Consider the following 20622-nt stretch of genomic DNA (forward strand, 5'->3'; position numbering starts at 1 on the left):
AATATCTTTTAAGAGAATGTGTCAAGCTCTCTCTGATGCTGATCAAGTTTTCCATTAGATGTCCTACATTTCCCAGTTGCCTTGTGTTTACGTAGGGTCATTGACCAGTACTGGCCAATGCATAGTAGCTCAAAAGGCATGTGTGTCTCCTCAGGCTGAACATAGAGGAGTGGATGAGAGTCCTCCATAGGTTCTCTTCTGTAAGGTCATTTAGCAGCCTTGTGTTAGGATTGCAAACTGTAAGATCGAAGAGTAACACAGCCTGAATCCCTGAGTCTGTGGCCTCAGGGAGTCTCCTGAACCCTCAGAGAAATTCATGTGAATTATAAGTAAACCTTTGCTGTGTTAAGCCACTGAAATTTGGGGGCTATTTGTTACTAGAGCATAACTCAGTCTAGCTTGATGAATACATTGTAGAATAGTCTTTCTAAAAGATTTTTACCATGATCCACAATAAATATTTACCTTGTGAGCCAATACATACACATGCACACTCTTTCTCCACACACAAACACACAAAACAAATATTTCAAGAAACAACACTTACTAATATGCATGATCTACTCTGTTCTATTCCAGTTTCATTTCTATTATATTATGTTTTATTCTATTCCAAAATGTTGAACATGATTCCCTAAATTTTTTTCTACAACTTGTTAATGGCATATAACTTGAGTTTGAAAATTGCTGGTATAGATTGTAATTTGTAATTTGCTAATTATAAATTTCTCAGGCATATTTATGAAAGCAAGCTTTTTAGATCTCTCTTTGGCAACTTTTCATTATCTGATCCTAGAATGGATGAAGTGTTTTTATGTAATACACATCACATCCCACATAATTTCTGGAAGGTAATATTTTATTGTCGAGTCTCCTAATTTACATGTCCTTTTAAATTTACTTATAAAATTTTGTCACAGAGAGTAACAATGTTAACTTGATTAATCATTATTCACTTATTTTTATTTTTTAAAATAAATGATTATAAATAACCATCTCTTGCATTAGGATCAGGGATATCATAAAAACCTCACTAGCCAGACATATCTTTGTGTTAATACTAGTGCAAAAAATGAAAAAGAGACCAAATATTTTTATATAGCACTATATATATTTTTTATATACTGTATACTCATATCAAAACTTGCATTTCTGTTAAGAAGCTGATAAGTTACTCTCTAATTTCATAAATTATACCACAGCTGTGAAAATATGGACAACTATTTTATATTTTTGCTGCTATATAAGACATTTAATGTTTATACAGAAAGCTGCAAAATTACAGAGGTGATGCAACGGGAATCAATGAACATTTTCACCTGAATTTCCACCGGCCTTTTTCTTCAGCCAGAGTCATCTTGATATTCTCTGAATATTCTTTTAGAGATGAATATGGTGTCTGTTTCTTCAATACGTACACATACACACATTTTAGGTATATGTGTGTATATACATTTATACAAGTGTATATATATATGTATATATATATACACACATACACACATGTATATAGTCTACATATGTATATATATTTCTGTGTGCACTTATACACATATGCACACATAATGTCCTTTGGTTTATTTTCAGACTGTTAATATGAAATGAATTTTTGATGGTTTCCATTAATTTTTTCTTTAAACTGGTTTAAAAAGACCTTCGCAACAGGTAATAAACTTCTTTTAAAAATCATAAATATTATTACATTTTAAAGCATTATATAGAGAAGGTCATACGGTGTTAGAGAAGACAGAAATTCATGCCAATATGGGAGGGGGAGAAAAGAAAGAAAATGGGTTTTCCAGAGTTTTCTCTTAAAGTTGCCACCTTCAAGGAATGGAACCTAGTGCCCTTGTGTTGCTGGCTTTAAGGAAAGGAACTCTGAGCTTAGCTACATGCTCCCATGGGAAGGGAGAGATGCAGCCAGAAGTGGTTGATCAGTTCTTGGGAATCAAATCAAACAAATAAAGGGGCCAATCCTTGGGGAGGAAAACGAAATGATGATGGGTCAAATAGAAAGCATTTCTATTTGGTAATGAAATGGTGCTGTGTTTTTGGGGTTGACGGGGAGAGGAGTGTGTCACCTTTGGGTTGCCTGTTACACATCTTCACGGATTGCTTAGCTGTCAAGATAGTAACTGCGTGCTTTCCCTACAGAGGTCTTCTCTTGCTTCCTCCAGGCCTCATGTTGCTGGGGGGATGGGTGAGCATCAGCCCCCTTTGGCGGAAGAGGCCCCATGCAAATGGAGATCCACATCTTCAAACATGCCCCCTTCACCCTTCCCACACCTCTTCCAGAACAGAGGCCATTGCCCCACACATTGAAGAATCCCAACTGTATGTTTTGGAGATTAAAGCCCAAGTATATGTGTGCCCAAAATACTCATCTTGCTTCTCATTGGATTAAGAAGCTCCAAAGTGATTTAGGAAAAGGAATGTTCCAGTGTTCTAAACTACTAAGCTATTCTTTAATAGACGTGTTGCCAGACTTGCCTTGCCTTTTCTTTTGGATAGCTATGTGAGGAACCCCAGAAAATTGAGGCTGGGATGAATTCTATACAAACTGAGTAATTTGGGCTTCTCTAGGAGATTTTACCGTAACAGAGCAGCAGCTGGTGAAAAGGACAGCCAAGCTACTTAGGTTCTATATGTATCACACTGGCTGAGTAGGACAAGTTATGCTGTTGGTGTTAGTGGTATGATTTCCAATGCTCGTGCATTTTGACTCTCCTCCCCAGCCAGTAATTAGGGCCGTCATAGATGGCATCTTTTTGCATCATACCACCTTCATCTATGTCACTGAAAAATCTTGCTAAGTTCAAAACATCCCCCCACCCCCGCCAGGATTTACAGCATCTGTTGTGCTTTAGAGATTCAGAGCTCACCTTCTGTTATTACTTTTCTCTTTTATGTAACAGGTCCTCTGTTGAGACCATAAATAAACGTTCTTGGAGTCACTGCCTGTGGCTTTTTAAATGCATTCTCTTCTAAGATATGAAAACAATGGAGGAGAAAGCTGTCCCAGTTTGGTTGCTGGCTATCACCTATATGAATGGCACAAATAAAGAACTTGGAGTCACAAATAGGACATGGGTGTTGGTGGGAACACTGTATTTGGGGCATAGAATTAAAAAGATTGCGTCCATTGGGATGAAAAGAATCATTGACAGTGAGCAAAGCTTCAGATCAAGAAGTTGGAATCGCTTATGTGCAGGTGACAGTGATTGCTAGATTCCTGACAGAGTGTGGACGGAGGACAGAGAGGCAGAGATGGGGGAGGGAGGGAGTCAGTGGAGGCCGGGCTGTGGTGCTAGTTCTTGCGCAGGATGCTCTTCAGGCTTCTCTCCACGGCTTCGTCCAGCTCCTCCTCCAGCTCCTCCTTCTTGGACATGGCGAGCTTGGACTGGTAATCCCTCACAACCTGGTCGATGTAAGGGGCGCTCTGCGTGCCATGCAGCATCAGTGTCCACTCCTTCAGCACGCCCTTCTGTGGTGCGCTCCCCACAAACCCCAGCTCCAGCGTCCAGGTTCCTCGGGCGTCTTCCCCCCAAGTGTGGGTGGTCATGAAAGGCCACTTGTCAAAGCCCACCTTGGAGTCGTCATCCCTGGGACGCCGACTTAGCAAAATGGACTTGGTGCCCATCGGGGAAGTCATGTTGATGTTCAGGTCTCCTCTCCTCGTTGCATTGACTGTGATGACAGCTTGGACGTGCTCAAGGTAGCGGACGAAATTTTCTTTCCCCTCACACGCATCGGTGGTGAGGGTCAGCACCAACTTGCCAGTGGATGGTATTTTCCTGAGGGCAAAGTGATGAGGAGAGACATACAGTAAGGGATGATGGGCACACTTATACTTAGGGTTTGAAAGGCAGCTTCAGGAAGAAAACAGGGGCCTTGGAGCTAATCAGACAGGCCAGCGGGATGAGCCTGAGCATCCTACCTATGCCCCTTGCCTATATCTTCTGTGTGGAAGGGAAATGTAGGGCATGCTGCTCACGCCCTTCTCACTTCTTCTGAGCCCCTTCCGAGTTCACCTGCAGCTGTGGCTCTCATGTATTCTGACTACTTCCCACCTCAGATGTCGGCATCACACAGCTGCTCTCCTGGAGCTCCCACCCCCCGCCCACCCCCCAACCATGGGAGCCTACTTCAGCTGATGGGTAGCCACAAAGTGTCAGGGATTTAACTCTTCAGGGACAGCCTCCTACAGATCATTTGAATAGAAAGCCATAGACTAATATACCCTGGCTTCCCTGTTCCTTAGCGGGGCAACTCAATGTCCCCAGTGGGATTGAACGTGTCGCCCCCCGTGGCAACATGCTCATCAAAGCACTCCTGACTGGCTCTTTCTCTCTTGTCTCACATCTCCAGTCCTTGATGGTGTTTCCTGAGATCATCTCTCAAAAAAACTGTCAGCACCTGAGTCTCACCTCTGGGTCTACTTTTGGAACAATGCCTGTCTTTTAAAGTGCTAAGTATCAGGGATCCCTGGGTGGCTCCACGGTTTAGTGCCTGCCTTCGGCCTGGGGTGTGATCCGGGGGTCCAGGGATTGGTCCTGCGTTGGGCTCCCTGTGTGGGGCCTGCTTTTCCCTCTCCCTCTGCCTGTGTCTCTGCCTCTCTCTCTCTTTCTGTGTCTCTCATGAATGGATAAATAAAATCTTTTAAAAAAATAAAGTGCTAAGTATCTTGATAAATAGAAGTTATTGCTATGGTGATTGTTATTACTGTCAAGAAAAAGTTGGGAATGGAGTTAATCCTAGTGAAGGAGCATCCCTTGAAAGATCACAGGAATTTGAAAGACTTTGGTCACAGAGCTGAAGCCCCAGGGAGGGTCAGCCTAAGCACTCCTCAGCTGACTTTCCACACAACCAATATCCTTCCTGGATGTGGCCTCTTTTGAAGGCAAGACACTCAGAGGTTTTTGCATAGGAAACATAATAAGCTATATTAGAGGACTGCATGGTGTAATGAAAAGACTCCAGACTTCGGGAATAAACCTATTTGGGTTAGAATTCTCTTCTCTGCTTACTGGTCAGGAGAGCTTGGGCAAATTATTTAAATACTTTGAAATCTCACTGTCATCACGGATGGATTTTGTGACACCAAATCAGACCACCTATGAAAACATGGAACATAGTGCCAGGATCACGGTACTAGCAACCCTTCCCTGGGCTTTTCCCTATGTGAATATTCTCCCTTGACAAGGTATTTTATTTTGGAGCATAAAACGATAGGTATTTTAAAACACACATCTTGTAGAGCCCATCTACAAAAAGATGATCACACATGCAGCTCAGAGGCAAGCATTGGTTCTGCATGACCCTTGGAACCAAAGCCATAAACCTGGGTGGGCTTGCTGAAGCTTACCCTGTAACTCAATGATAAAAGTCAATACTCTCTCAAGGACCTTTCAAAATATGTGCTTTAAGGGTTTCATGGAGAGCTACTATTATATGCACTCTACATAGATGCTGATGCTGAATGATGCATGAGATACCCACTGGCCATGGACATCTAGTGGTGGAGGTGGGGTACCATGCTCTGTGGAAATCATTAGTTTGGTGGAGAACAAGTATTAGACCAGCTTTGGAAGTCAGAGAATGGAAGGTTGCTAGCTAGATTTCTCAGAAAGGATGCTATTTACTCACAACAGGGTCAGAAACGTAACAGGGGAGCTGATACATGACCAACAATCATTTGGGCTCCAGCCCATAGGTAGAAAGCTATGTGGTCCAGTTATGGGCAAAGCATTTGAGCTCTCTGGGCTCATTTTCCTTACCTGTATGATAAAGATATGACTTTCTACACTGAAGAGTTACTGTGTATATGAAATATATACACACATTCATATATATCATATATCTACAGATGTCTAGATCAGAGCTGGCCAATAGAACTTTCTCCAATGACAGAAATGTTCTGTATCTGTACTGTCCAATACAGTAGTCAGTAGCAATGTGGAGGCCAAGAAAATTAAGGCCATTCCACTTTAAGTTCAGCCTTAGCACAAGTACAGCCATCCCAGGCCCCTGTGAATAAGAGCTGAACTTTATCTTACTTCAGTTACAGAAAAAAAAAAAAAAAAAACAAACAGCTTATGGCTTAAGGTCCTAGAAAGCTCCATATTAGAATAAAAACAGAGCCCAAGCCAAGGGCAGGAAGCCCCTATTAGAATGATAACAGAGCCCAAGCCAGTGGCATGAAGCCCCATATTAGAACAGAGCTCAATGCCCTTGAAGGCCCCATATCAAAATGTAAATGGAACTTGAGGAATTGCTCCACCTCTTCTGGAGGTCCCCTAAACCAGCCCTTAAAACTAAGCTGAAACCCACCTCGGGGTCCAAGTCCCTGCTCCACTGTGTCGGGTATACTTGGACCCAAGCTCGAGCTTGTAAATAAACCCTCGTGTGTTTGCATCGGTGTCGGCTCCTTGGTAGGTTTCTCAGATTCACAATCTTGGGACAACACTCCAATGACAGAAATGTTCTGTATCTGTACTGTCCAATACAGTAGGCACTAGCAATGTGTGGCTATTGAGCATTTGAAACATGATGAGTGTGGGGAACTGAGTTTTTAATTAAATTTAATTTTAATAATTAATTTAAATGTATTTAATCCTATTAAATAGCCATCTGTGGCTAGTTGCTTCTATATTGGATAGCACAGATATAAATTATTGGCATATGTTCAATTTGAACCGGAAAGTACCACCACAATTAGAAAATTTCTTGGTCTTCTATTGTAAGCACATTCCATTTTTGTCATGGCTCACAGGCTCTAGGAAAAGCTATGAGCTGGGAAAACTGTGGATCCTGTTATGCAGGTTTTCTGGCCACCTTGCTGGAGGCTTCTAGAATGTTCAGACCTCAAGTAGCAGTGAAATGCCATATTCTACTACTGAGATTTTACACAGACAAACAGGCAGGTCCAGAGGCTTTCCTCTCAGAGCTGAGACTCAGGGACTCTGGAACTCTCTCCAAGAAGCACAGTTGGAGAGAGCAGAGGATGATGGCAGAGCCCACAGCAGGCAGAAACTCTGGCTCTGAGTCCTGTGTTGCGTTTGATCCCCTTTCCTATCATTCAGGTCAGGCAACCTTGAAAAACTCAAGAAGCAAATTCACAAGTCAACAACTGAAAGCTGTTACCCTGAGTAATAGTTATTCTAGATATTACAAAGCATCACTAATCATTTGTCAAATGCAATTGTCCCTATTATCACCAAGATTCAAAACACAAGCTGGGTTCTAAAAAAAATTTCATTTTTCTGTCCCCATTTGCACCCAGGCCACTTATGCATGGAATTCACCAAGTGACAGTCCATTTACAAGTCAATTCGTGGAAACTCTGGCAGACAAGTGACCTTGCCTTCCTGGGGGAAAACAGGAAATATTTCTTCAATTGGCTGAGAACCAGAGACAGGATGGCCACAGTAGCTGGGAATCAGATCCACAGCTCACATGCAATGGGGTTTCCAAAAATGAACAACGATGTCCTTCATATAGGAAGTGATTCCAGGGCTGAGATGATCTCATGATAGGAGAGAAATCCGTTTGGGACCAAACCTAAGACAACCTTCATGCACACCGTGGCTACGGGGGCTTCCGTAGGTACAGTCTTTCATCCAGATTCCCTCCACAGCTGCTTTGAGTTTCAACTAATGACTCTCAGCCACCCCCTTAGAAGAGGAAACTAGAACACAGGCTGCCCGTTGCTCAGCCTCAGGGACACGGGAGTATATCTGTGAGAGGGCTAGGGGCAGGGATGGAGGAGGCTGAGAAATGACTGGCATTTTGTCCTTACCTGGAAAGCAGAAGACAGACTAGAGTGGGCACAAACACACCCACAACTTCCCCACCAGCCTTGAGGTTGGGGTGTGTGCAGGGGTTGGAGGCCATCCCAAGCGCCCCTGGGGAGTCCTGCTTGTTTAGTGCCATGGAGGTACAGCCCATTTGCAGAACTTGCCATCGCTGCCCTGCCATGTGAACTGCCCTTAGAATGCATGGGGGGGTAGGCCCCTGAGAGAGAGCAGTGGATTCTTCCTGGAACGTTAAGTCACTTTAAAATGAAACTCAAAGCCTTGGGTGAATTCCAGATGAGTCTTGGAAGAGAAATAATGTCACTCCTCCTCTCCGGAGGTAGGCTTCTCCGCACCATGGCGTTAGGAGAATGGAAGAACAGTATCTGCCAGGTGTTTCTTATTACTTCCTTTTTTTTTTTTTTTTTTTTTGCTCACTTGTATTTTCTGATTTTCCTACAGTGTCCATATTTTGTGTTTAGAAGAAGAAAAGGAATCCAATCCACCCTTATTTTAAAGGAAAAGCAATTCCTGATGTACTCAGAAAAAGGCAATTTATAAGGCTGAAATAGGAGGCACCTGTTGGCTTAGTCAGTTAAGTGTCCAACTTTTGATTTCAGCTCAGGTCATGATCTCAAGGTTGTGAGATCGAGCCCCATGTCTGGCTCTGCACTGGGTGTGGAACCTGCTTGAGATTCTCTCTTTCCCTCACCCTCTGCCCCCTTGGGCCACCACCCCCTGGTGTGCGTGCACACGTGCACTTACTCTCTGAAAAAGGTTGAAATAGGAGATGGTTGTTTGTGGAACCAAAGTGACTCTGCTTGGATCCATATTCTGGAACTCATTTGCTTCAAAAATGAGGTTTCCATCAAGAGGTCTGAGCTATTCTCTGAACTTTGAGAGAATATGTACGGAAGCCTCATGTTCAAGTCTCATAAAAGACAAACTTGGGGACCCGAGGATGGCTTATATCTTTACTGCATATTGTTGCAAAAAAGTGGTCAATTGCCTCCTGCCTAGGAATCAGCACTGCTTCCCAGGGGGGCCCTCTGGAATGCTACCTGTGTTTTGAGTCCTCAACTGTATGATAAAAATAATTTATGATGCTACAGTCATCTTATTAGAATGATAACAGTAGTGTTCATAATGGCCACCCTTTCTTGAGGGTTGAAGAAGTCTACTCTGTGGCAGTCATAGAAGAACACTCAAGAGGTGGGGACTGTGATGTTTTCCCTTTCCCAGGTAATAGTGGCAGGTGGGTACTAACTCATGCAGGACAATCCGCAGCTTGGCAGTGACCTGTCCATGGTCGCACAACTGGTTGGACACCAGGCACACCCTCAACGCCCTACGGTGCTGCATCTGGCATTCCCATCAGACTTTACCATCTACTTCCAAATTCACTTAAAATTCAGTTTGCCACCGCCTCAATGGCGCCGAGCGAACAGCTCTCTTGGGTGCAGGGGAGGATGGGGACAGTCTGTGCTGAACACCTCATGCTGTGCTTCAGCACTCGAGGGTCATGTGGCCGCCCCCGGCTGGTGAGCAGGCCTGGCTTTGCTCTGCTCACTGCACATGGCTGGTTCTGTGTAGACACTCAGGGCCAGTTGTATTTTTCCTTCTTATTTTAGTTGAGCACCCTTCACTGACTCTGCTGATAAAGTTGCTTTAGAAAATTGCTTTTCAAATTGACTGCTTCTCTGGGAAGATTATGCCGAGGAAACCCATAACCCTGACAGTTGGCACTCACCCTGCATGTCACAGCAAGTGGTTGTTGATGCCTCTAACCTGGCCACTTGGGAGTGTGATTCGTGGTGACAAGGGCCTTCTCTGCACAGTGGCCTGCGTGCTGCCCTAATGGTAGCCTGTACCAGCCCCTGAATTCTGCAATAAGCACACCTGCCCTAGAGCTCATTGGCTTGTTTCTGAGAACAAATTCAGGGGTGGGGCACTTGAGGGTGCACAGGAGGCACAGGGGACACAGAGTCCTTCCAACAAGGTTGGCCTCCGTCCACAAGCCTCCTGGCTGGTCAGCTGGTCCTCCTGCCACCCCTTGGCCATCTTCCTTGTACCTAGGTGCTGCTGGCCAAACATTCCCGCATTCAGAAAATACCTACCCTGTGACTACTGGGTGCTGGGTGCTGATAGAGGCTCTGGGGATTGCACCAGTGAACCAGATAGACCAGAGAGTCTTGTCCCCATGGGGGGCCCAATTCTGGCCACTGCTGAAATAGCTTCCCTGTTCCTTTCATTGAAAGTCAGGCTGCTGATATTGGCTAAAGTTCCTGGCTAGTTGTGAGCTGCTGGGCCTCACATGTCCCTGACTATAACATGATGGACTTCTTGGCTCCAGATTCAACATTTATGGGGATTATGACAGGATGTTACATGTACTCAGAAACTGAGAGAGAAACGGTCTTTCATCACAGCCTATGTTCTTGGTTTTGCTCTCCTCCCTGCCCCCACCTCCCAAATGCACAGAGCTTGAGGATCATGAAGTGTCCATCCTTGTGTAGAGCGGCTTCAGAAGATAAGGTCTGTCATCAACATTTCCCTTGACTAAGCCGATTGTTCCCCTGAACACTGCAACTGTTACCACCTTTCTGTTAATTATGGATGGAGCTGGTGTGTGGCTGACTGTGGCTGATGCTTCTGTGGCAGGCCTGTGAGTGATGGGTTGGCCCCTACCTGCTGCTGCCTGAGCTTCTGTAGAGGAGCAAACACCATAAATCTTCCCCTCTTGCCAAGTCCCTTTCTGTAAATCTTTCTCTCTTTGTAACAAGGAAAGGAGGTTCCAGGCCCAGGGTTTGGCAGATGTTGGCGGGGCTGGTTCTGGGAACCAGAACAATTTCCTTCATTTCCCTGAGTCTCCTGTTTTCTAACCTGGAGATGAGAATAGCCAGCTGACCTCCTGTGGGAGAAGAGTGTAGCCTGGTGACTGTCCGAGAGCAGCTCCTGGTAGGTGACACAACTGTGCCTGCCTTGTCCCAGGGCCACCTCACAGAGCCCCTGGGGCTGCTATCTGTGTAGGGGTGTGAGCACAAAGGGGTACTGGGGGAGGCACAGACTGAAATGGGCTGGCCCAGCTCTCCTTCAGGCTTGACTTCTAGATGCCCTTTCAGGGAGTTGTTATTTAATTTATACTTCCTGTTCTGTTTGCATTATTGAGTATCCTTCCTGTGATGGTGTAACTATCAGACATCACAGCTGGGCTGTCCAAGATGGCAGCCACTGGCCACAAGTGGCTACTGGAACTTAAATAAACTAAAGTTCGGTCAGATGAGCCACATTTCTAGCACTCCCTAGCCACAAGCTATGGTAGTGGACACTCAGATAGAGAACGTCTCCACTGTGCTACCAGGTCTCCCGTCCTTCCAAATCATACAAAGAATTGTTTTGAATTCTAGCGCAGGCAGTACAGCTGTCAATTATCCATTGAATGTTTATTTTGGATTTATCATTCCCTTGCACATTTGGACAGTGGTTCCCAGTCTTGTCTCTGTTCGATCACCCTGTTTGTGGACTCTGGCAGTGACAGGGTCTCCAGGACAGCAGTTATGGAGTTTGGAGAGTGGGCCCACCGACCAGCTGGGTCTTTCAGAGTCCCCAGGGAAGGTCTTACGAAGGAAGCCCCCAGATTCTTCTTGTATGCGCTGAGCCTCACCTCTTCTAATGGGAGATCACTGAAATACACTGAGAGGCCCCTCAAGCAGTGGAGTGCTGGCATCAGAGTGCCTGGGTTCAAATCCCCATTTGCCTGCTGAATAGCTAGCTGTTCTCTGGCATGCCCTTATCCTCTCTGAGCCTCTTCTTGGGTGTAACGACACTGCCCAGCTGACAGCAAGGCTGTTTGATGCAGCACCTAATGTAGGGCCTAAGGGCACAATGGGAGCTCCCTAAAGCCAATGTCATTCAGATGGGCTTTGTTTGAAGCCCTGGTCTGGCCTTTGTAATTGTGAGCAATTTCTGGTGCTTTCTGTATCTCAGCTTCCTCCTCTGTTAAGAGTGACAATTATCGTACATACCTCCTGGACTTACAAGGATGAGATACACTGTTTTTGTAGAAGGCTTCACACCAGCCACCTAGGAGGCACTTGTCCCTGAGACACAGCATGGGGCCATGTTGCTATTCATCCTGCCCAATATTCATACCCTGCCTATGTGAGGTAAGGCACACCTTCAACGAGTCTGGCTGGCTAGGAAGCTTAGACAGATGTAAAGCGCACGGCACATAGGAGGTGCCCAATAAAAGCTAATTCCTTCTTTCACGCTTACAGCCTCTGTGACCTTGGCCAAGTCAACCAGCTCATCTGGGCTGGGGTAAAGCCTGTCTTACCAGGCAGAGGGGGACAAGGATAAACAGAAATGATGTAGGTACGTGGCAGCCTGGGGAAGACTGACAGGAATGCGACAGAGCAGCTGTTTTTTATGGCATATTAAGTGGGGCTTATGTAGCACTGTTTTTTAAAAGTTATTAGAGAAAGGCCTTGCTCTGAGCTTTACTTTTCCACCTAATGCTGATGGGGGCTCTGCTTATGAGATCATGGGCTGATCCACAGAAAATGCATGTCACTCTGCGACATCCACTTGGTGCCACTTTCTGGAAGCCTGGCGAGCAAACAATGAGGTTGCTGGCCCAACACTGGTGGAGATACTGGGAGGAGAGTGTAGGTCCCAAGGACACAAAACTTGGAATTCATGTAGGGATCAAGGAATAACGGTATTCAAAATTCCAGGAGATTAGTATCTTTCAGTTTCCCACAGGCATGAACCAGGAGTATCTACAAACATGGAGGAGAGGGAATGACAAAGTTACATTTGTTGACCGCCTACTACATGCCAGCTTTATGTTTGCTGTCTTATTAAGGTCTCAAGGCAGCCTAGGAAGGAAAAAGTTATTAGCTCCATTTTACTGATGAGGAAAGAGAAGAGGCTTTTGCTTTGGGGACATAAGAAGAGAACTGAATTGGCCGAAGAGTTTAGATGGAAGAGACCCCCCTACATATTAATTTTCACTAACTTATGAGGGAAACAGCTTCTCCTTTAATTCAGAATGCAGGCCACATGCCAGAGCAGTATCAGCACTTCCTCAGAGTTTGTCATCCAAGAGCCCAGAAATGTTCACATCCCATTACAATTACTGACAGTATCCCGAAGGAATATTTTGGTTAACATCTCTGCTCTGAAATGATCATGGCCATTAGGCTAGACACTAGGAGCTTTTTATGTAATGTGTTTATAAGAGAAAGGACATATATTACTTCATCACAAATTTGTTTTTCAACAAATTTTTATACCTGCTTTTTTAGTGTCATTGGCTTCCTTCATAGTCCTATGTATTTTATCTAGTGCATCTAAAAACTGTCTACTGAGATGGGGTCCACAGACTTCACCTGTACTGCCAAAGGGGCACAAAGGTTGAGAATTACTAAAAGAGAGGTCAGGGAGGTCAAAAGTATTGTCCAGTTTGGTGAAATCAAGATTGGAATCTAGATCTGTGTACCTGATTACAGAGGATCCAGGACTAAGGGCAAATGGAGAGGGAGGATGCAGCATGAGAGTAAGACTCTGGCTAAGCTCAAATGACCAACAGAGATGAGGCTGGGATGGGGGGTTAGAGAGATGGATTTTATCATTATTTAAATAACATAAGCACTGGTGTATTCTTAGAATGGAAAAACATACAACAATGAGAGTGAATGAGCTACTATTACACACAAGAACTTGGATGGATCTCATAAACATAATTATGAGTCAGAGAAACTGGACACCCCCATATTGGTGATTCTAGTTAAAGTCCAAGAAGTGGTAAAGCTAATCTATAGGAGCAGGAATGAAAACAGTGGTTCTTTATGGGATGTGGGGATTAACTAACTAGAAGGGGGCATGAGGAATCTTTCTGGGGTAATGGAATGTTCCATCATTTGACCAGGTGGTGGTTACCCAGATGTATACATGAAAACTCAAAGAAAACATTTAAGCTCTGTGCATTTCATTGTATGTAAAGAATAGCTCAATTGAAAATACTAATGATAAGAATTGCTATTTTTGTCTTACTGATGAATCAACGAGGAGAGAAATTAAATAAAAAGGGGTGCTCAATGTCCAATCCTCTTGCTGTGATGGGAAGTTAAAACAGAAGTAAATGCAGGTCACCAGCATGGTAGTTTCTGTATAGGGAACTCCTCACTCCAATCCCTCCAAATCACTATCCAATCTCACTCAGCATCAAGTCCTTATGTTGCTTCACAAGTAGAACAAATAAATAAATTGTGCTATAGTCACACAACAGAACATTATTTAACAACAAGAATAAATGAACTGCCAGTACACACTAAACATGGTTAAAGCATTCTGAGCTAAGAATATAGGAGAAGGTAGTGTCTGATTCCATTTGTATTAAGTATAAAACAGGCAAAATAATCTATGGAGTTAGAAGGATAGTGGTTACTCTTGGGGAGATGATGATGGAAGGGGGCACAAGAGTGCTTCTGGGATATTGGCCATGATATGATCTGTTTACTGATCTGGACCTGGTTACACTGGTTGACTTGTACACTCAAAAATAATGGTGCAAGCCATTGAAGTAGTAAAGGATCACAAGTAACAGCAGGGGTGACGAGTCCTCTAATTGTTTTTTATGTACACGGAGCCGCCTGGAGTTGTGCAGCTCTCCAGCTCTGCTTGGAAGATGGTTGTCCCTGACTGAAATCCAGTGCATAACAAGCCGACAGAGAGGGAATCTGATATTGTTGCCCAGGCCATGGCCCCCTCTCTGGGATGTTTTCCATATGCACTTACTCAGGGTCCTGCACGGAGCCTCCCACACAGTGGAATCTCTCAGGCACGGTTTTCCAGTCTTTAGCCATTTTCACCATGGCGCCCGCATCAAGGACCCCGTAACCAAAGAGATGGTTAAACTCCAGGCCAACCCCATTCCTCCGCCATTGATGAACCTCGTCGTGAAGCTGATTCCTTTTAGAGGTGAGCACAGTCAGATGCTGCATGTCTCTCCAGGTCAGACCCAGGCTGGATACCAGAGGCAGAGAGATTCGAGAACAGGGGAAGGGGAAGGACATAAGGTGGGAGAGAGACACAATGATTAAGATAAGACATAGACCCCTTGTAGGATTTTGGAACATCTATGAACTCCCAAGTCAAGGGAGGATTTCCATGCACCGTTCAGAGCCATTATACACATACATTTAAAAATCTTGCCTTTCTTACTCAAATAAATTTGCTCCAAGTGCATGTTCTAACATACACTGGAATCGCTGAAATGAAAAAAACTGACAATACTAAGTGTTGGCAAAGATGTGAAGCAACTGGAACTCACATACTTTGCAGATGGGAATATAAATTACTGCACACATTTTGGAAAACTGTTTGGCTGTATCCTCTCATGTTGTCCAAATACCTAAGCTATGGCCCAGAAGTTCTGTTCCTGGGTATGCATCCAATAAAAATATGTGTATATATCCATCTGATATGTGTACTGGAATGTTCATAGGCCCTAACTACAAAGCTCCCAAGTGCCCATCCACAATAAAATGAATAAACTAATTAAGATGTATTTGCAGGACATGAAATACTGTCCTACAATGAGAATGAATAAACTATAGCTACTCTGAATAATAAGGATGAATCTCGCTAACACAATGTCAACTAAAAGAAGCCAGACACAGAACTTACTGTATTACTCCATTTGTTTTGGGCAGCCTGGGTGGCTCAGTGGTTTAGCGCCACCTTCAGCCCAGGGCCTGATCCTGGAGACCCAGGATTGAGTCCTACATCAAGCTCCCTGCATGGAGCCTGCTTCTCCCTCTGCCTGTGTCTCTGCCTCTCTCTTTCTTTCTCTCTGTGTCTCTCATGAATAAATAAGTAAAATCTTAAAAAATAATAAAATAAGTAACAGACCCAACTAATCTGTGCTGTTAACAGTCAGGTTAGTGGTTAGTCTTGGGGTGGGGGATTGGATGGGGACACAACGGAGCTTCTGGATGCTGGCAGTGTTTCTTGACCTGACTGTTGGCTGCATGGAGGTGTTCCATTTGTGAAAATGAGGCTGACATTTCTTCAATGGCAGAGATGGTGTCTTCAGCATACTTGTATCCCTAGTGCCCAGGACAGCAGCCCTTGGTACACTGTTTGTTCAGTGAATAAACAAATCTGCTTGTAGGTGCTGCTACTTTGGAAATCAGTGTCTAATATCACTCATTGTCTGCATTGTTCAAAATGCAACTCAGACCCATTTGTAGGCCAGGAAATCAACTTATTGCATAGATATCTACCTGGGTTGCACATTAAAACCTTCTGGTGAGGACATTTAAAATCCCATTGCTTAGGCTACATCTTAGACCAATTAAGTCAGAATCTCTGGGAGCAGGACCCAAGCTTTGGAAATTGTGAACACTTCTCAGGTCATTCTAGTAGCCAGACAGTTAAACTTGAGAACCAGTGATTTAATGAATGGGACTATCATTAAAAAATGAACAGAATGGAACAGAAAAGAATAACAGTGTGGATTGCATGTAATATAGGAAAGTTTTTCATGAAACTATGTGGGTATGTGTTTGTGTGTGTGCGTGTGTTTGTGTGTGTGTGGTGTTGGGTTGGAACACAAATTTATTTCAAATCAAAAAGTTGGAAAAATGTTGCTCTATGGTTCTTTTTGGAAGTCAAATAATTCAAAAGACTAGGAACAATGTAATTCATTTGATAAAATTTCAGCACATTGGTTTGAGGCTTTGGTAAAATAAGGCACAGATGTATGGAAAGGTACTGCATAATGAAGTGATTCCATGAAGGGTCACAAAGTGTAGATCAGCTCCAGGCACTGTGCTAGTTGTAGGCACACCTTAGGAAGGTCCCTGCTCTCTCAGAGCCTACTGTCCAGAGGGACAGACAGACAACTCAATATTTTAAAAGGGAGGGCTGCCATGATGAGGGAGTTCTCTACGCCAAGAAAACCACAGTGGAGCCCCTGCATTATCCCAGCCAGGGGGCTTCAGACTGTGATCCTCAAGCTGCCTGTATCAGAATCATGTGGGGACTGGTGACAAAAGTAGAGTCCTGCCTCGGTGTCCTTTCCATATTTTTAAGATAAGACAACAGAGATCCAGGAGAGGTGAATGATCGATCACCCACTTAGATGCTGGAAGATATAGCTCTTGTCTCTCTCATAACTATCCTCCCTCTTCCCTAGTAAGAATTTTATTCAGAACAGCAATATTATCAGCTCCAAAGCTACATTTCCCAGCCTCCTTTGTACTCTGCGGTGATCACGTGAGGGTTGTGGTCAATGAGAAATAAGCAAAAGCTACTGGGTGGGGCTTTTTTTAAAAACCTTTAAGCAAGTCTGACTCAGCTGGTGGATTTCTTTTTCCCTTTGCTCTTCCTGTTTTCCTTTCTGAAATGTAAACATGATGGTAGAGCTCCCGTGGCATCTAGGGAACATGCAGGTAGAGGAGTAGAAATCTAGAAAGAGCTGGATCCTCCAAATCCCAGTGGTACCCCTATGGTAGCCCTGGGCTCCCAACCTCTATATTATCTTTCACGTGACAAAAAATAAAATCCTATCTCAGTTTAGCTATTGTTATTTGGATTTTGTTTCCAATCTGGACCTAGTCAGGGGCAGAGTCCGGATACTGACCTGCCATACAACAGTATCCTGATTCATAGATTTATAGAGCTCTTGCTTTACTGGATGCCCAGGCCTGGAGTCCCTGGGATATAGCTTGAAAGGAAAGATTCCTGGACCATCCATCCCCAGAGATTTATATTCTTATCTAAGATGTGAGATTCTATTATTTTCAAAACTCCACCTCCCCAGTGCTCAACTTCACCAGTTATCAGGGAAATGCAAATTAAAACTATAATACAATTCCATTGAATTCATAAAAATGGCTAAAGTGTGGAAGACTGGCAATACCAAGTGTTGACAAGGACTTAGAACAACTGTAACTCACACTGCCAGAGGGAGTGTCAATGGCTGCCTTGAGAAACTATTTGGGGGTATCTATGAGAACTGCACACATATATACCCCATGACACAGCATTCTGACTCCCTAGTACACACCCAACAGAAAAGCATCCAAATGTTCACCAAAAGACATGTGTAAGACTGTTCATAGCAATATTATTCATAATAGCTCCAAACTGGAAACAGCCCAAGGATTCATTTATACAGTGGAGTAATTCACAATGGTATGAACGGACTTATAACCACACTCAACAGTATGGGGGAATCTCTAAGACATAATATTAAGCAAAGAGTACATCTGGTACTTAAGTAATGGTCTGTTTCTTGATTTGGGTGCCAGTTACAGGGATCTGTTAACTTTGTAAGAAGTCATTGTGCTGTATCTAATATTTGTGCACTTTTCTCTCTGTCTCTTATATTTTAATAAAGAGTATACATGAAAAAAAAAATCCATCTCCCAAAAGGTCAGTTTTGGAAACATTATTCTAGTCCAACATGTGGGCCACTTTACTGATGGTTCTCTCAAGCCAGAACGTTGCCTCTCTATGACCGACCTCTCAAACCTAGTTCAGCCCCCTAGAACCACACAGAAAGCCCTGGCTCATAAGGAGAATGCAAAAATATATGAAGGTGGCAGTCACCGACCTCGTCCCTACCTTCTCCACCCCCATTCCCCACTTCAAAGAAATCATTTGAAATCTTTTTTATGTTGATCACACTGGGAAATGTGAGTAATATTCCCTGTGACTCAAAAAGCTATTTTCAAGCATTTGGCAGAAAAGCACTTTATGAGGGTAGTGACTGGGTGGGACATAAAAATAATGGCTTCCCTTTTCTCCCCTGGAGTCCTGGGGGCCGTTGTTCCTCTTTCATGGTCCTGATGGGCATACATTTACACAGAGTAATTTGTTTATTGCATTCCAACTGCTTTGGAAAAGCTTTCTAATTGGACCTCTGAGTGGCAAGCAGCCCTCGACTGCTGTCGTATGTCACCAAGGACTCCCAGTTGTCTTGTCTCGTGATAAAGAGAGATGAGCTGTAAGAACTGTTCATGGAGTGGCTTTCCTCCTCCTCCTTCTGAATTCTTTCTTAGGGCTATTTTGTTCTCATCCTTGGCTGCTGTTCTAACTGCTGGCTACTGGAGCCGCTCTACCCACAGGTGCAGAAAGCCAGAGGTGCCTTGGGAGTTTACTTCCCGGGCATAGCTCTTAGCCAGTGACTGACCAGCACCAGAACACAGCGGCCCAGAATCCTTGCCTTGAGGTACAACACATTCTGAGGCATTTACACTCCAGCTCCCCATGGGATCGAGCTGCATCCTTACTTGGATTTTTCCCCATCCTTAACCTGCTTTCTCTACTTTAGCCTGGTTTTTCCTAAGAGCCCTTTTCTAATAAACTGCTCGCACCGGCTTTTGTCTCTGAGTGTGTACCCAACCTCAGGCAGTTGGTGTTCTGAGGAATTTCAGGACTAGCTTCAATGATGGGCTTGAACCGCTATTGCTAAGTATCACTTTTTCCCTCCTTATGGCAATGGAGAATTTAAATCATGACCACCATTCCAAAACAAAGCATGCCCTCGTTGTGACTTTTTTTCTGTAAGGCTATCTTGCAGGTGTGTGTCAAAGAATGGTGAATAATTGGTGCAGAGCCCATGAACCTGTTCAGAGATCCAGCAGCCTTGCTCTATTACTTTGGTTAATTTAGACGGTCCCTTTGTGTGCATAGAGGCCTGGGCAACTGACTTCTTGCTTGCCAAAAATGCAAGGAGACTTTGAGTCAAGGTCTATCTACCCTTTTAGATTTAAAGGGTGACCAGAACCCCCTTCTCTGTTCTGGATCACTTCTGGCTCCCTGTTCTCTTGCAAGGCTCAGCAGCAGGCAGCTGGCTCCTGCTGTCTGCCCCTAGCCAAGCCAGCTCTGACACCAGAGCCCAACAGGCCTGGAGATAAACAGTTTTATCTTCAGGAAATGCACATATGATGGGAGTTTTAATCTCTGCACTTAAGAGAAACACTTCAACCAGTGTCTCCTGGAATCCTAAGTTTTCCACTTGACTTTTGTTGGAAGAATCAAAGTTCGGCCTGGTCCAAAAAGAGAGTCACTCACAATTTGGGGCCTTATCTGTAAAAGGAGGATAATTATGCCTTTTCTGCTTAAAAACAGAGTGTTGGACTAGAAAATCTTTCAAAGTCCTTTCCTATCTAGGAATCAACTCTTACCTCCTTGGGAAGTCAGGAAACACAGTATATATATGGAAAGAGACAAGTAGGGCTGCCTGGAGACGGATGCTAGGAGCTCCGGTTGCCCAGCAACAGCTGGCAAAGATGGGAACTCAACTCCCCTTCCCTGGGAGCCTGAATCCAACTTCTCAGAAGCTGTTGGTGCTGTGTTCTTGAACAGCTCCCTGCAGCATGGGCATTCGCCCTCCAACCAAAAGGGCGGATGCCGGAAGCCCACATGCTCATTCCTCAAACCCAGAGCCAGCCTCTGGCTTGCACTCCAAAGACAGAGCTGCAGGTGGACAGGAGTCTCTGCTAAGGATCAAATTCAAGGTGTGTCTAGGCAGTATGTGGCCTCTCCATGGGATCATGAGAACAGAGAGGACAGCCTCCTCTCACCCGCAGCTGGGAAGGTTTCTCAGTAAAGTCCAATTCCTGGTCTACACTGTGTGGTTTTGCTAAAAGTGAGTTCACCTTATAAGTTAACAAATCTTGAGTGGGAGCACCCTGATTGCCACAGGTTCTGAAATAGCTTGCTGGATATCAGTTTGGCAGTAGCTTTCCTTAATTTAGCTAATTGTATTTTTGGAGTAAAATAGCCAAAGGATCCAGAGAGGTAATAGGAT

The 20622-nt window shown here is 44.3% G+C and overlaps 1 protein-coding gene across 1 annotated transcript in view; it reads right to left on the reverse strand.

The window, feature by feature from the left end:
* Window positions 1-838: 838 nt before the first annotated feature.
* Window positions 839-20622, reverse strand: part of PCSK2 (proprotein convertase subtilisin/kexin type 2) — a 258591-nt gene continuing 238807 nt past the window's right edge. Inside the window, exons 11-12 of the mRNA XM_038571554.1 lie at window positions 14595-14822; window positions 839-3794 (exon numbers count right to left, since the gene is read on the reverse strand). Coding sequence (XP_038427482.1) covers window positions 3308-3794; window positions 14595-14822 — 715 coding nt within the window. The 3' untranslated portion in view covers window positions 839-3307. The remainder of the gene's footprint in view (window positions 3795-14594; window positions 14823-20622) is intronic.

Source organism: Canis lupus, chromosome 24 (assembly GCF_011100685.1).
Source record: "Canis lupus familiaris isolate Mischka breed German Shepherd chromosome 24, alternate assembly UU_Cfam_GSD_1.0, whole genome shotgun sequence".
In the NCBI taxonomy this organism is placed as follows: domain Eukaryota; kingdom Metazoa; phylum Chordata; class Mammalia; order Carnivora; family Canidae; genus Canis; species Canis lupus.